Source organism: Lissotriton vulgaris, chromosome 10, assembly GCF_964263255.1.
Source record: "Lissotriton vulgaris chromosome 10, aLisVul1.2, whole genome shotgun sequence".
Taxonomy (NCBI): domain Eukaryota; kingdom Metazoa; phylum Chordata; class Amphibia; order Caudata; family Salamandridae; genus Lissotriton; species Lissotriton vulgaris.
The window spans coordinates 450,358,341-450,374,672 of NC_141698.1; the positions used below are offsets into that span (position 1 = coordinate 450,358,341).

A 16,332-nucleotide genomic window follows, 5' to 3' on the forward strand; every position below is an offset into this window, starting at 1 on the left:
AAACTGAACACCGCAATTATAATGATCAAATACTGCACGCAGCACTTTATTCAGCATTTCAGCGTATATAATTTATCATTGATCCTACTGCGATTAAATTCTGGATATAGCCCATACTGAGCAGAGCCTTAAGGGACAGTTACATTCTTTTTTAATTCAACTGTATGCAGATGTATCCATGTTTTGGAATTTTCTATTTTGTTTTTAGAATGGGAATTTGGAAATCTCTTAATTGTATAAAGATACTTCTACTACTAGTAGTACTGCTCCTGTATGTCCAAATATTTGTTTTCTGGTTGTTCAGAGCACAGCTCCTAATGGAAGCATAGCACTGCCGAACTACGTTTTTTAAATGGCATGGTATGATATATTTTTAGCAGTTTAAATCGATTGAATAGTTTATTCTTTATTTTAAGAAATCATACACCTTCTGGGAAATTTAGTTTAGAATAATGATTTTGCAAATAGTTTGTCTAGTGGTCAGTCAAATTTCTAATTAATTGTACATGTTGTATTATGTTATTAGGTAAAGAATTTTCCGAAATTGACTACGTTGATGATGAAATCTATCTATCTATCTATCTTATCTATCTATCGATATATTTATTTATTTTTTATTTTTTATTCCCTCTTCAATTGAAGAAGGCTGTATTCTGTGAACATATTTTTATCCTTGCTGCCTAAAGAACTCGGTTAATGTTGATGCTTCACATTAAATGGAAAACCTGGAACTAGTGGGTTAACTTTTTGAATACTCTAACAATATGCCTCCACGTTTGAATGCACTAATTGTGCACGTCATCTTTTTTCAGTTTCAGATTTTAAACCATAAAAGCACAAAATACATACAATGAAAACAGTCCTTTCAACAGCATACCAAAATATAAGGACATAAATAAGCAAAGACCTATTGTACTAATTGATTTTCTTATCAAGTTTTTTTTTTTAAAAGTGCCTAAACACTTAATTGGTCCAAATCTTTTAATTTTAAAATGAATCTGTTCTTTTTGCCAGTCTCCAGAAACTTCATCTGTGGCCACGTCCCCTTTAAAGCCTGTCCCGGAAGAACAGGCACTGACTCCACCTGGAAAAATAATTACTGTGACATCCAGGAGCCCTTGCTGCACACGGAACAGCTCCAGTATCCGCAACAGTAAATCGTTTTCTCCAACTTCTTCCAGTGCCTCAGGTGAGCACATTTATCGTTGGCTGTGCAAGAGAGTTGCAATGGGTTGATCATTCTCTACTAAATGTTCTTTCCTGAATTATTATGTGCTTGTCAATGGTGTGATGTATACCACATAGTTTGATATCCGCTTTTAAACCTGCAAAACAAAGCTAAGCATTGTTTTTTCAGTTTTCGAGCAAAGCCACTCTTTCTAAGCCCTGACCCGGTGTTTGGCACAATTATTTTTTTTTCACAACAAAGTTTTATTGAGCAGTCAAAGCAAGGCAAAAATTGTGCTCCCCATATAAGTGTTTAGCCATGCAACAGTTGATGTTGCACCAAGGATATTGTGCTGCATAATTAAATACTTATAAGGTCCCAAGGCGAGACCTATTGGCTATACCAATGCTTGTTTCACTGAGGTATCTATTTAAGTGTAGTTTGGGAAAGGGAATGGGCTTACTATTTTGAGGATGGGTGCACATCTCTTCCTAAAATGTACAATACTCCAACCTTAACTCTTCCCCTTTATTTGTCACTATTCTCTTTGTCCTTCCCATATTTACTATTAAAACATACATTTACATGTGTAGAACCCTTGCAGTCAGGATGCAGAACAGAAAAAGATAGACGAAACAGAGCTCACATATGTTTGTGAATATTGTTTTGTAATACGAATCCTAGAAAGACCAATGCAACCTTCAGTTGTTCAAGATTGGTAATTTATGTTATGTACGGTGTTTACACCTGGCAGAAGTATAGTCAGGACCACTGGAACTATGGGGTAGGGAAGGACAAAATCATGTGGCAGGGTTGACTAACTTATGCGGTAAATGAAGGAAACTTATGCGGCACAATGCAGTATCTTTTTTTATAGTATTACTTCATTACTTTGTAATTATTGCACATGCTAATGCTGTCTAGGCAAAGATTTCCGCTCTTTAGTACAAGTTTAACAACCAAATACAGAATAAGTAATTGAAAGCTGATCAATTAACCTTTGAGAAAGGATTTCCACTGCGCACAAACATGGGCCACGTTTTTAGTATTTTTTGATCCATTTTAGCAAGAAACAAAGATTTTTTCTGCTAAAATCTGTACCATATGCAGCATATAGGTGAATTGTTTGGCAAATACTTCAAAATCACACATATGCTGAGGGGAGAGGGTGAAAAGCAGGAGGTGGGCGCAGCACTTACAGAGAGGCTGAGCAGCAAGTGCCCCGGTGTGGACAGGAGGAATGGGCACGGGATTATCGCGAGAGGGTGCTACTGTGGAGAGAGGCCGCCTCTGCAAGCCATCTAAGTCACTACCTTCCAAAATACCGCACAGTGACTTCGGTATAGCGCCACAATAAAAACAAGCGCTGAAAGACAATCGCGGGAGCTCGAAGGCCCGCACAGAGGGAGACAGACAGGTGGGCGGGGAGGGAGTGAGCTGAGGGTAGAGGGAGAAAAGCATGAGGTGCACGCGGCGGCCGCAAAAGTGAAACTTCACATCTACAGCGTTTACCTTGCGGGAGCGAGCAGCGGCGGGCACGATCATTGCAAACGGATAGTGCCGCTGCTCGCTCCCTCAAGGTAAACGCCATACATGCATCCCTCAGGTGGGGGAGACGAGGTGAAGCACGACCCCGGGCTCCGGCCATCTTGAAGATTGGGAGCCCTGCCCAATCACAGGAGAGGAGCAGGCTAGGGGTTCTACCCACCCCAGGACAGGAACCTATTGGTCCCTGCCCTACCTGTAACGCCCCTAAATGCAGTATTTAGGGGCTCCCTGAACCTTCCTTCCTCAGATCCCGATAAGAAAAGAAGAAAGAAGATCAAGAAGAAGACCCACCGTGCAGCTGCTAACAACAGGACAACACCAACTGACTTGGCCCCAGCCCTACCGGCCTGTCGATCCTTGAACCTGCCCCTGCCTAATCCCAGCGACACCTGCGGATAGCAACCTTGGGACACCCGGAGGACCTGCCTGCCTTGACCCTCTTAAAGACTGGGACTCCCTTAAGCAGAGGCTCTGCTCAACAATCATACCCCTGTTGCCTGCCAGAAAGCTCCTGACCAGCCCACTCTGCACCCGCCCGGCCCGTGCCCGAGTTATCCAAGACCATGAGGACGTCCTCCCGGCGACTGGAACCCGAAGTTCTGTGCCCAAAGACCCCCCTCGACGACGCCTGCAGCCTCAGGACAAAGGACCCCTCCGACTGCGACCACCTGGGGGTAAGATATCCCGACCTCAAAAGACACCCCTGCACCCGGCGCCCCACGGCCCCCTGTGCCCAACTCCTGGATGCCTCCCTATCCTCCAAGATCCCAACTTACCCCTCGAAGTGTTGGTCGCTCCAGAAGATCCTCCGTCCCCGACCCTGCAGCCTTTGTTCCCTTTTTAAGATCTCCATTGAATAACATTGAGCGCCCGACTGCTCAAAAGCACCCTGCACCCAGCCACCCGAGTGCCCCTGGCAGTGCAACCTGTACCCTATCCTACTTCCCCATTTGTCCTGAGCAAGTGACCAGGAGCCCACCTCCCACAGCTGCGTGGCCTGCTAGCCAGCAGCCACCAACCGAAGGCCCCCTGCCTCCCATTGGATAACATTGGGCCTAACTACCTCTGCACCCGGCCCCCCCTGTGCCGCTGCGGGTATCCAAATGTACCTACCTGACCCTGGGGGACCCCTGAATCTATGCCCAGAACCTTAACTTCACCAGTCGAGTACTCAGCTGAAAACAGATACCTCACTTTCCTGCCATAGGATAACATTGACTGGTTTGACTCGAAAAATCTTCCAAGTGTGAAGTTTTGAAACTCTAAAATATTCCTATAAAATCAGCCGAGTAACGAATTTTGAAATACTCACCTGGAATCAGGAGAGGAACCAGTACTGTACCTTTCAGCCCAGTACTGACCTGCAAAAGTAATTGTAATCGTACTTACCCATAACTGAATTTTCTCCCATTGGAAATCATTGACTGCTTTTCTCTCTTCTGAGTGTCTATTTTGAAAATTACAAATATTCTTTAAAAATGGTACCAACTACTGAAACGTAATTGCTTACCTGTCTTGGGTAGAGTTCCCAGGGCTGGACCTAGGAGCCCAGTACTGGATTACAAAAGTAACGAGAACCTACTTTACCTGTGACTTGAATTTCCTGCCATAGGATGCCATTGCCAGTTTTCAATGAAAAGTTTCTAAGTGTCAACTTTTAAAATGCCTTTTTATTCCTTAAAAATTATTGCAATCACCAAAACGTTTTTACTAAACTGTTTACAGCCTAGACCCCAATAATGAATCTAGGATCCAGTCCTGGGAGTACAAAAGTAATCTATACAGTAATCACTGCGGAGAAGTGTGGCTCACTGGTTAGAGGAGGCAGACCCCGAAGCAGAGGTCAGACCGGGACCAGGGTTCAATTCCCGACGCAGCAGGGTCTTGAGCTCAAAATGTCCACGGACTCGATAATTCTCGCTTCGGTGCCTACTCAAATCAGGGGCTCACACTCTGCAACTCTGGGCAATAGCTTGCTCAATCTCCACTACGGCCCCCGCAGCGGGATGCCTGGCTTTCCCCTTGGGGGTTCCTAGTAGGGGCTATCTCACAGGGAAAAACCAGGAAGGGTTCCCAAAGCAAGCGCCTTGAGACCCTTTGGGGTGATTAGTGCGCTATATAAGAAGCCAACATTACATTATAACATTACATTTATGTAGAAAAACCTTTTGTGCTCAATGTTAAATTGTGTTTAGAATTGTGTTGCCTACTGCAACCCCTATACCTATTGTGTGTACAAAGTTGATAGACTTTCTGCAAAGTATTTATCTATGATCACTCATATTGATAAAAGTATATTTTGATACCTGTTGGTTCTAAAAATAAAACAACTATATATTTGGATATAAAAACCATTGGCCTGGAGTTCAGTCCTTGAGTGTGTGAAAACTTTTGCTGACTGAGTGTGTACAGCAAATGCTTTACACTGTCCTCTGGTACTGCCTTACTGCTTGACCAAGCTACCACTTTAGAGAGTAAGGTCACACCTGGCTTTAACCTCTGTTATACCTCTGGGGATTTTGGACTCTATACAAACTGTACCTTACTTCGGTCCAATATATATAGAGCCACTTTCTCACAGGGGCTCACACAATTCAGAGAGTGGGGCTAAACTTCTAGTACCACTCTCTGTCACACGTTTCCCTCTCGACTATAACAGGGAGTGGTCTAAGGACTAATTCTTCGGAATCTGGGGTGCTGCCATTAAGCAATGTTACATCACCACGACCCCTAGATATGCCCTCGTCCTGGTTTGGGTACCAGCTCAATGGTGCCAGTCAGTCAATCTCCTCTAAGGTGTTAAAGATATCGTAGTGATTGCTGACTGGGACAGCATACCTAGGTTGTCTTATCCCAAACGATCTCTCTTCCTCTGGGATACACTGCGGGAGTTTATGCAGTTGTTAAAAGAAGCCCAGCTGTAGGATGTTTATCCCTGTAGTTCTGACTGGCTGATTTTCCCCCCTTGTCGAGTATGGTTCGAACCAGAGCTGGTGACCTAAATGATAAGACTACGCAATCTCCATCTAAAGCCTTGTTGGTCTTTCCTACCCAGTCAATCCGCTGCACTATTTTGAACTCTGCAAATACCAAGTTTGTGATACCTGTCCTTGTTCTTAAAACGTGTAGTGACTTATTCCTCCGTATTAACCAGTGCACCACCTCCCCAGGTGATAGGGGGGAACATTGGTCAGCACAATAGTGCATGGGGTTACTTCAGGAGGAAGATGCAGGTTGCTTGGGCTTGGCGAGTTGCCCCTGGTTAGATTCTGGCGTCGTGAGTCACTTAGGGTCTGAACTCTATACTTGTCATTATCCCTACCAGAGAGGGTCTCTTTCTCAGTGTTAAACATCTGGTTAACAATAGTTTGAAAAGAATGGGGACCCCTACATACTAGTTAGTTTGCTAATCGTAGGGAATATATAAACACAAGTTGAAAAAGTAACTAGCAAACCAGTGATAGTGTTGTCGCCCTTATTTCAACCTCATTTCAGATATTATCTACATTGACAATAATGATTCACTTAGACAGTAATGTATCAAAAATATATGATTGTTTTATTTTTCATTCTATTTGTTTACTTTTTATATTTTTTTCATTTTCGAAAAAACTCTATATTTCTTTTAGATAGTGTGTTGATTAATTCATAGAAAAACACATATATTTCATAGCAATGACAATAAATGACATACAATACTCATAGTAACAAAGAACAGGACATTTTACACATAAATACAGAGGTGCTATACGATATATTCAGTCGATGGAAAATTTATGAAGAAGGCAAATGCGGTAGAATGGAACACAACGCGTTTCGCCCTAAGGCCTTCATCAGGTGACCGTCATTCGTATTTTACACAAAAACTGGTGTACAACAAAAACCTATACAGAAAGAGATAAAAAATGACTGATATAAATATGCTGTCTAAACATATGTTGCGAGGTTGAATAAAAAATGTGTTGTTTTAACAACCTTTTGGTAATTTAGGGTCAATTATTTTTTTATATATAATCACATGATACATTTCCATTTTATATACAAAGTGGGCTAGCACAATAGATCCTATATTCTATATTATCCTAACAGAGCTCATGTATTTCAAACACTAGAACAATGTTATGTAACATTTGTTATAAAACACAGAGTTATGGTGTCCCTTTCTCAACCGTCTATCCTATATATTCTATCTCTTATTACGTTGTCTCATATTTTCTGATCGTAAAGATAGTAGTGGAGAAAAGAGACTGAAAAGATATATGGAGAAAGATAGGATGGAGAGTAGGATTCTAGATGTTAGTGATGTCTGATAAAGGTCTACATGTTATTCATAATGAGAGTAGATGACAAATCCATAGTGGAACACTAAAAAACGATGTTTAGACCAAAGAAGAAAGAAAAAAAAGGGGGGGGGGGGAAAGCGATGTTTTTTTAGATAGAACAGGTAGTAGGATACTAATTTGAGACTGCTTGTTTACTCGCTTTAATTTATTTTGATGTGGAGTAGACTCTGATTATTTCATATAAAGGAGATCGAGTTATTTTTAATATCTGAGGGACATCGTCGAGATATATATAGCACTGGGGAAATAAATATGATCACAATTACATACGAAGAGAATTTATGAACAATCATTTTATTACATGAAGGAATGGTTAATTATCTAGAGATACCTGGTAGCCCACTTTGTATATAAAATGGAAATGTATCATGTGATTATATATAAAAAAATAATTGACCCTAAATTACCAAAAGGTTGTTAAAACAACACATTTTTTATTCAACCTCGCAACATATGTTTAGACAGCATATTTATATCAGTCATTTATAAATACTTATTTGTGTATTCTATATGTTTTTTATCTCTTTCTGTATAGGTTTTTGTTGTACACCAGTTTTTGTGTAAAATACGAATGACGGTCACCTGATGAAGGCCTCAGGCCGAAACGCGTTGTGTTCCATTCTACCGCATTTGCCTTCCTCATAAATTTTCCATCGACTGAATATATCATATAGCACCTCTGTATTTATGTGTAAAATGTCCTGTTCTTTGTTACTATGAGTATTGTATGTCATTTATTGTCATTGCTATGAAATATATGTTTTTCTATGAATTAATCAACACACTATCTAAAAGAAATATAGAGTTTTTTCGAAAATGAAAAAAATATAAAAAGTAAACAAATAGAATGAAAAATAAAACAATCATATATTTTTGATACATTACTGTCTAAGTGAATCATTATTGTCTATGTAGATAATATCTGAAATGAGGTTGAAATAAGGGCGACAACACTATCACTGGTTTGCTAGTTACTTTTTCAACTTGTAACATCTGGTTAACACCTTCTAGTCATACCCTGTACGAACTCTGGTTGCTTACTGATGGAATGTGCTTCTCTTAAATGTGATGTCCCAGACCCAGCCGAAGTGTAGGTTTTGTGTGAGGGGTCGTGTTAGTGCTGCTGGAGCGCAATCCCAGTCCAGAAATTGCCTTCAGGCTCGCTAACCTTTAAGCCCACATTCCTGCTGGACGATGCAGCCTTCGTTCTGCATTGACAGGTCTCTGGCAGGAGCTACTAATGAGATTTTCCAATTTGCTTAGACTTGCCCCCAGATAGGCTAATTTAAGCACCAGCGGATTCAACAGGGCTGAAACAGTAATTTCCAACTTTTTCCAGAACTCCACATTATCAGTGTCCTGGATTGGAACAGAGGATATTTGAACAGAGTCCTTTTGGGCCGTAGTATGTCCTAGACCAATTTTCCTCTCAACAATCTTTTGTTTACTTCCCACCGCCTTTTCAAGGGGGAAATGTTACCTATTAGGACCCTGCCCCTTTCTTTTCTTAGATGACGGTGCAGAGATAGTCCCCTGGCTGATTTAAACTTTCTGGCCCCTAGTAACTACATTTGGTCTGGTTAGTTTGTCAGATGCCTCATTGACGTCAGTGATCTCCAGGTCAGATGCCGGTATGTGCAGTTCAATAGGAATGGGAGAATTGGGTTTAGAGTTGTTATTTTCTATGGGGACATTTATAACCGAGTGGCTTGGTGGGCAGCTTGGCTCTAATGATAGTAATCTGAAAGAAACAGGTTAGTATTAGATTCCTTACCTTAGAATATCCCCAGGCGTCAGACTGGATCCGGAAACTTTTGCATAGCTGTACCCTTGCGCGTCGGTAGGCGTCGTCTGTGGCTCCGCATCAGTCGTCGGCGTAGTGGGCGCCGTGATGACGTCGTCGGAGTACTTAGACACCGCCTCCGTGCGCTGACGTCAGTTCTTCTTTTTTTTCCGTGCCAGCAGCGCAGATCCGGAAAAAGTGGTACCTTAGTAATTTTTTGACTAAACTTTTTACGATCTTTTTGATCATTTTTCGAGTCTTCGACCCCGATCGGTGCCGGTAGGGATGCCAGGATTTAAACCCCGTGAGGACTGCGACCGACTGATATCTGTCACCGACCCTCACCGCCGGTGCCTCCACTGTCTCGGCGTCTATCACGACGACAAGGCCTGCTCCGACTGCCGGGCCCTAACATCGAAAGCTAGGCGGGGGCGGTCCCGCAAGCGGCTCGAGCTCCGGCAGTCGGCCCCGAGCCGTGAGAGGTCCCGGTTCTGACGGAGGTTGAGGGACCGGTCGCAGGGTCGGAGCCATCATAGCTCCGGGAGTCGACATCACTCCTCAGGCTCGAAGTAGTCCGGTAAGCACAAGAAGTCGAAGAGACGTCATCTCTCTTCTGACTCCCCCTGACGCTCGCATGACGCGGCCGGGGGTTCGGGTGACACGGCCCACGCATCTCTGTCGGAGACGCGGGCGTCGCGACCTGCCCCATACCCTCCGGTCCCTGGGCAGCAAGTGACCCCGGAGGAGATCGAGCGCTTACTCTTGACCATGAGGTCCCTCACTCCTCCGGCGGGCTCCGCGGCGCCTTCGGGCCAAGCGGACCCATCTGGGGGCCCTAGAGGGTCGGGTGCTTCGGCCCGATGCCGCCGACGCCTTCGGGCCCGGCGCCGCAGGGTCCCACTGGATCCGCTTTTGGATCCGGGTCGTCTCCGGTTGACCTAACGACCTCACCGACGTCGGTCCCTCTGGTGTCACCTCCGGCGCCGTCTTTGGGCGGCGCCGTCCCCGATGCCTCCTTCGATCCGGTTCCGGCGCCGGAGCGGCGCCGCTCTCGACGCCGCTTCGGGAGTTTTACTTCAATGAACCGGCCCCATCCTTTGACAACCCTGAGTATCAGAAGATGGGTGATGAGGAGTATTGGGAAAGGTCTGAGGACCCTCTGACACGTGAGTGTCAGTCCCAGGAGGACTGGACAGGTGGACTTGGGGATGCCAGTGGTCTGGACACTTCGCCAGACACTGGTTTTGTCTCACCTCCTACCGTGGCTATGGAGGAGGGGGCAACCTTCAGTGTGGTATTGACCCGGGCGGCCAAGGCCTTGGGCCTTGCGCTCCCCGTCGCAGCCGTGAGGACTAACCTCCTCACTAAGTTCCTTAAACCGCAGTCAAGCTCGGCTGAGCCTCTGCTGCAGTTTAATGAGGCCTTAACTGACGTTCTTTTGGGCACTTGGTCCAGGCCAGCTACAGGTCAGCCTGTAGATAGGAACGTGGCCAGACGCCACCGCCCGGCCCCGGGCGACCCTTGTTTCCTGTCCACCCACCCCACCCCTGAGAGCCTGGTCATCCAGGCCTCAAACTCCCAGACCGCATTCCCGTCGGTTCTGCCTGATCGGGAATCCAAGAGGTATGAGAATTACGGCAAGAAGGTATTCTCCTCCCTTAGTCTGGGACTGCAGTCTTCCAACACCCGCATGCCTCTTGGGCCGCTACACCCACTCCCTCTGGGACATGGTCGCGGACATGCTGCCACAATGCCCAGCGGAGGTCAAGGCTAAACTCGCCCGAGCCCTTGCGGAGGGCCGAGATGCAGCACATTTTTCCATCCGGTGTGGGCTGGATACCACCGACTCACTAGGCAGAGCGATGGCAACGACGGTGGCGATTCATTGCCACGCCTGGTTGAGGTCCGCCAACTCTTCAGCAGATGTCCAGAATACCCTCATGGACATGCTGTTTGATGGCTGTCGCCTTTTTGGCGACAAGGCGGACCATGCGCTTGTGCGCTTTAAGGACTCAAGGGCTACGGCCAAGTCCTTGGGCCTCTCGGCCCCGCGCCAGACAAAAGGGTGCCTTTCGCTGCCAAAGAAGAGGCGCCCCCCCCACGTGCTGCCAGCCACGCACCGCAGACTAACATCCAGCGCTGTGGCGGCCCTGGAAACCGCCGTGGACGCAGTCGGGGACAACGGCAAGGCCAGTCCACACCTTCCCCGGCAGCATCCGCCTCAAAACCCTCCTAGTTCATGCTTTTAGGCCCATGTGACGCCAGTGGGGGCAGGGTTTGCCATCACCTCCTCCACTGGCGCACTGTCACATCGGATAGGTGGGTGCTGCAAATCGTCCGAAGGGGCTACTCCCTCCCCATCGAGGCGACCCCTCCAGCCATTCCACCACAATACCACAGCGTATCTGGGGATCATTTGCAACTTCTGCAGGAGGAAGTTATGGCCCTCTTGGCCAAGGGGGCCATTGAGCGCCTTCCTGGGCCAGAAGTAGGTTGTGGTTGCTACTCACACTACTTTCTGGTACCCAAGAAGGGCAAAGGGGGCCTACGCCCTATCTTGGATCTTCGGAACGTCAACGGCTTCCTCCAGAAGGAGAAGTTCAAAATGCTGACACTGGCTCAGGTCTTAGGATGATAGGACCCAGGAGACTGGATGGTAGCGTTGGACTTGCAGGACGCTTATTTCCACATCCCCGTCCTGCCGGCCCACCGGCGCTACCTGCGGTTCACGGTAGGCCACAAGCACTTTCAGTTTACCGTACTCCCCTTCGGCCTTACCAGTGCCCCATGGGTGTTCACGAAGGTGATGGCGGTGGTCGCAGCTCATCTGCGCAGGTTAGGGGTTTCAGTCTTCCCCTACCTCGACGACTGGTTGTTAAAGGCGGGCTCGCCCCAGACAGTAGTCAGCCACCTCCAGACAACGGCAGACCTCCTGCACCAGCTGGGGTTTTCCATCAATGTGCCGAAGTCACACCTGTGCCCCTCTCAGAAGCTCCTCTTGAATGGAGCGATTCTCGACTCGGCGCAGTTTCGCGTTTACCCTCCCGAACAGCGGGTTCGGGATATTCAGGCTCTGATTCCACTCTTTCAGCCTTTATCCCGGATCTCGGTCAGGTTGACGCTGCGGCTTCTGGGGATGATGGCCTCCTGCATCCTTCTGGTGCATCACGCCAGGTGGCGGATGCAGGCTCTGCAGTGGGACCTGAAGTTTCAGTGGTCCCAGCACCTGTCCGACCATGTCCTGATCTCGGAGGGCACTGCGAGACAGCTGCAGTGGTGGCTCACGGACCGCAATTGGGTCAGCAGCAGATCCCTCTCCCTTCCCCAACCGGAGCACGTGGTTGTGACGGACGCGTCCCTCCAGGGCTGGGGAGGCCACATGGGAGAGGCGGAGATCAGAGGCCTCTGGTCTCCGGCGGAGTCCCGGATCCATATCAACCTTTTGGAGCTGCGGGCGATTCATCTAGCACTGAAGGCATTCCTCCCCTCTGTTCGGAGGAGTGTAGTGCAGCTGTTCACGGACAACACCACCGCCATGTGGTACTGCAACAAACAGGGCAGGGTGGGGTCGTGGACCCTCTGCCAAGAGGCTCTGCGCCTTTGGCAGTGGCTTGGACATCAGGGCGTGACCCTGGTGGTTTAACACCTGGCAGGTTCCCTGAACGCCAGGGCGGACGAGCTCAGCCGAAGGTGCATGATGGATCACGAATGGCGTCTGAACTCGGATGTGGCGCAAGGCCTCTTTTTAGCAGTGGGGATAGCCTTGGTTAGATCTATTCGCCACAGAAGAGAACGCGCAATATCATCAGTTCTGCGCGTTGGAATTTTCAAGGCGGCACTCGCTCGGAGACTCTTTTCGTCGCGAGTGGAGTTGCGGTCTGTTTACGCCTTTCCGCCTATACCACTTCTGCCCAGAGTGATGAAGAAGATCAAACGCGACCGGGCCCAAGTCATCCTTGTGGATCCGGACTGGACACAAAGGTACTGGTATCCCGAGCTACTCAGTATGTCAGTCGATCCCCCGGTTCGTCTGCCTCTTCAGGAGGACCTTCTGTTACAGCAGCAGGGGACGGTCCTCCACCCGAACCTGTCCAGTCTCCACCTCCATGCTTGGAGATTGAGCGGCGGCAGTTGAGGCCATTGGATTTGCCTCCTGAAGTCTGTAATGTCATTCTGGCAGCCAGGCGTCCCTCCACAAAGTCGGTATACGCCTGCAGGTAGAACAGAATTGTAACATGGTGCACAGCAAAGGCTGTGGATCCTCTCTCTGCCCCTCTTTCTGATGTTCTCCTCTTCCTTCTTTCTCTTGCCCAGCAGGGCTCTGCTCTGGGCACTATCAAGGGCTACCTTTCTGCCCTTTCAGCCTTTCTAAGGCTGCCTGATCAACCATCTTTGTTTAAGTCCCCTATTGTAACTCGTTTTCTGAAAGGCATCACACACATGTTCCCCCCTGTTCCGTTTGTGATTTCTCAGTGGGACTTGACCCTTTTTCTTACTTACCTGATGTGCGCTCCCTTTGAGCCACTTCAAAACTGTCCTCTCCGCCTTCTTACTCTGAAGACTGCTTTCCTGGTTGCCATCACCTCTGCCAGGAGAGTGAGTGAGCTCCAGGCTCTTTTCTCCAAACCCCCTTCCTTTCTGTCCACCCGGAAAGGTTGTGTTGCGGACTAGACCCTCTTTTCTGCCCAAGGTTGTCACAGCCTTCCACATCGGGCAGTCCATTACCTTGCCCACCTTCTTTCCGCCACCGCATCCCTCAAAAGAGGAAGAGCGGCTCCACCGTCTGGACCCAAAACGTGCGATTTTGTTCTATCTAGATCGCACACGCCGGTTCCGGGTGGATGACCAACTCTTTGTTCGTTACGTGGGTGCTAGGAAGGGACGGGCGGTGCACAAGCGGACCATCTCTCGGTGGGTAGTCTTGTGTATCAAGGCTTGTTACTCCTTGGCAAAGAAGGAGCCTCCTGTTGGGCTGGGGGCCCATTCCACTCGGGCCACGGCGGCTACCACTGCCCTAGGCCGGGGATTCCCCTTGCAGGACCTCTGTCAGGCAGCGACGTGGGCATCGCTGCACACATTTGCAAGACAATACTGCCTGGACATCCAAGTCCGGAGGGATGGCTTCTTTGGCCGTTCCGTCCTCCAGGACTTTCTGGTGTGATTATTGGTTCGCAGACCCACCACTGGGGTTGGTTTTGCTGGGGTATCTATTCTAAGGTAAGGAATCTAATACTAGCCTGTTTCTTTCAGATGAATATGTTACTTACCTTCGGTAACGATATATCTGTAAGAAACAGTAGTTGGTATTAGATTTCTTACCGCCCCACCCATCCTCCCCGTTCTGCGACCCGATATCTAGGGGTAAGGTTATTCCCTTTCCGGGCCTATTTTCAATGGCACCAGTGTTGGTTTTTAACATGGCTCTGCGTTTCTGGCACGCAAAAGCTGTGTCTAAGAACTGACGTCTGTGCGCGGAGGCGGCGTCTAAGTACTCCGATGACGTCATCACGACGCCGACGACGGACGCGGAGCCGCAGACGACGCCTACCGACGCGCGAGGGTACTGCTAAGCAAAAGTTTCCGGATCCAGTCTGACGCCTGGGGATATTGTAAGGTAAGGAATCTAATACTAACTACCGTTTCTTACAGATATATCGTTACCGAAGGTAAGTAACTTGTTCTACGGTCCGTGAGGGCAAATTCATGTATTAAAGCAGACTCGGCCCTTAGTAGGAAAGCGTCCAAAGTCCCTACAACTCCCTGCCCCGTTAGCGTTTTGTGCTTACTCATGAATTACTCACCCCGTCGCTCACTCAATACAATATAATGCAGACTCTAGTTATAAGTGGTATGAAGCCCCAGTACCTTGGCATCACAGTTCAACGAGCGTCAATGGGCATTCACTAGGAACTGTGAATGTCAATAACCCGGCCCAGCCTCCTTCCGCCTCGGATGGGCTCAGCCGGGCCCGCCCTTGTCCTGGGCACACCCCGCGCTGCGGGACCCCTGGGTTCCTTTTCTGTGCCTCCTGGCGCGGTGTTGAAGAGCATGGCATGCACGCTGCTCAGGCTGCTGGGTGTTGTGGTCCTCCGCCCTCGTTGGACCAAAGAAGCCGTCTGTGGCTATGGCGTGCGTCGAACTGCACGCTGGTGAGTTTAGCAGACTATTGGCAAGTGTCAGCAAGTAAGTATGTGCTCCCACGCTGCGGGACCCCCAGCTTCCTTTTCTGTGCCTCCTGGCGCGCTGGTGACGAGCACAGCGTGTGCGCCACTCAGGCTGCTGGGTGTTGTGGTCCTCTGCCGTTGTGGTACAGCAAGTAAGTATGGGCTCTAAGTTGATCAGGCTACCCTGGATTTTATAATTTAGTGAGGCCAGTTATTTTCTGATTATTGTTCAGCTAATTAAGGAACAATCCTCTGAACACGCGACTTTGCCTTTTCAGTGTTAAAGTTATTCATTTTGAAACATTTCATTTCTCTTACCTCTGAGTCTATTGAAGGCGTCTAGCTTTAGAAAGCATTTTTGTCTGTTTTCTGAAGTTACCTTTCTGACAAACTGTACCATAGTAAAAGACAGTAAAAAATCTTCATATGATCTGCATTGTTTGTCTACCTGAAACTACCCTTGAGCTGATACCCCCAAAAAAAGTCCACACCGAAAGGCTTATTGACAAATGGCATTGCTAGATATGACCAAGATGTGAGATTCCATGAGGCGCTAATAGCCTCTACCAAATAACTCATTCTCTGTTGCAGAGTCCTAGTAGAGCAACTTGGCAAACAGGGTTTGCCTTCCCTACCTTAATGTGCAGGGACCCAAGCCACACTCAATTCGCTAGGGACCACTCAGATGAAAGACACTTTCCACATCATGACAAAAGCTGTAAGAAGTTTTAGTTTCTGCATCCTCTCGCTCTATGATGATGAACGAACAGGAAGAGTTACATTTAGGCTTCTTCATGGGCAGACCTATACTTCAGCAGAGCCATGACCAGCTCCAGTAGAACACCATCTGAAACAAAGATCATTTGATCTTGAGATATTCTAATCTTGGCTGGATAATTAGCTGCCTTGATGGAAGACTCCCCGCAAGAACAAGAGACTTCTTGGGCAGGCCTTACAGATTAATTTCTTACATGTTGTCTCCTTCGCCAGGGCAAGCAAGGGACAACAAGTGACCAAGGAAATGAATGCATGATGGATAGTGGAGCCTTTATACCTGCTAGTCTAGGGCCAGAATTACCCTAACTCGATGTCCCAGGGTGCACTCTGCCAGAAAGAAAGGCGCAACCCTAGTGTTCCTGGCAAACCTAGCATACAATGTGTATTTGTAAAGCACACGTTCACCCGTAGGTATCTTGGCGCTGAATAACAGATGTTTATTGTTACCCAACTCACTGGTACTCATTTTATCGACCTCAGATCGATGAAAGGCTGAGTGGACCCGCCTGGATTTGAATCTGTGACCACAAGGTTAAACACAGGCCCCTG

The 16,332-nt window shown here is 47.7% G+C and overlaps 1 protein-coding gene across 2 annotated transcripts in view; it reads left to right on the plus strand.

Moving 5' to 3' along the window:
* CRAMP1 (cramped chromatin regulator 1) overlaps positions 1-16,332 on the plus strand; it is a 1,243,281-nt gene that overhangs the window by 642,182 nt on the left and 584,767 nt on the right. For both annotated transcript variants that reach the window (XM_086941303.1, XM_086941302.1), the window contains exon 11: positions 1,015-1,189. In XM_086941303.1, coding sequence (XP_086797429.1) covers positions 1,015-1,189 — 175 coding nt within the window. The remainder of the gene's footprint in view (positions 1-1,014; positions 1,190-16,332) is intronic.